The sequence below is a fragment of the Buceros rhinoceros genome, unplaced genomic scaffold (genome assembly GCF_000710305.1).
Source record: "Buceros rhinoceros silvestris isolate BGI_N320 unplaced genomic scaffold, ASM71030v1 scaffold43335, whole genome shotgun sequence".
NCBI classification, from domain to species: Eukaryota; Metazoa; Chordata; class Aves; order Bucerotiformes; family Bucerotidae; genus Buceros; species Buceros rhinoceros.
This window is the reverse complement of record NW_010415396.1, coordinates 546-776: the sequence shown is the minus strand read 5'-3', so window position 1 is coordinate 776 and position 231 is coordinate 546. Positions and strand designations below refer to the sequence as shown.

At 61.5% G+C, this 231-nt stretch overlaps 1 protein-coding gene across 1 annotated transcript in view; it reads right to left on the bottom strand.

The window, feature by feature from the left end:
* Nucleotides 1–231, bottom strand: part of ID2 (inhibitor of DNA binding 2, dominant negative helix-loop-helix protein) — a 2084-nt gene that overhangs the window by 1316 nt on the left and 537 nt on the right. Inside the window, exon 2 of the mRNA XM_010137398.1 lies at nucleotides 184–231. This exon is cut by the window's right edge and continues 33 nt beyond it. Coding sequence (XP_010135700.1) covers nucleotides 184–231 — 48 coding nt within the window. The remainder of the gene's footprint in view (nucleotides 1–183) is intronic.

Sequence of the window (231 nt, the reverse complement as noted above, 5' to 3'; positions counted from 1 at the left end):
GTCCTCCCCCCAGGCCCCCTCCGCCTACAGCCCCCGCCAGCGGAGAGAGGTGGCCGTACCATCTAACGCTGTCCCCTCAGTGACCACCGCCCTCGGCATTAAAGGCATTCCTAACACCGACTTAAACTCCCCTATCTAGGTCAGCGGAGAGCGGGCGGGGGGTGCTCGGGGGAAGGCATTTACCTGTAGCGAAAGGATGCTGATGTCTGTGTTTAGGGTGGTCAGAGGAGT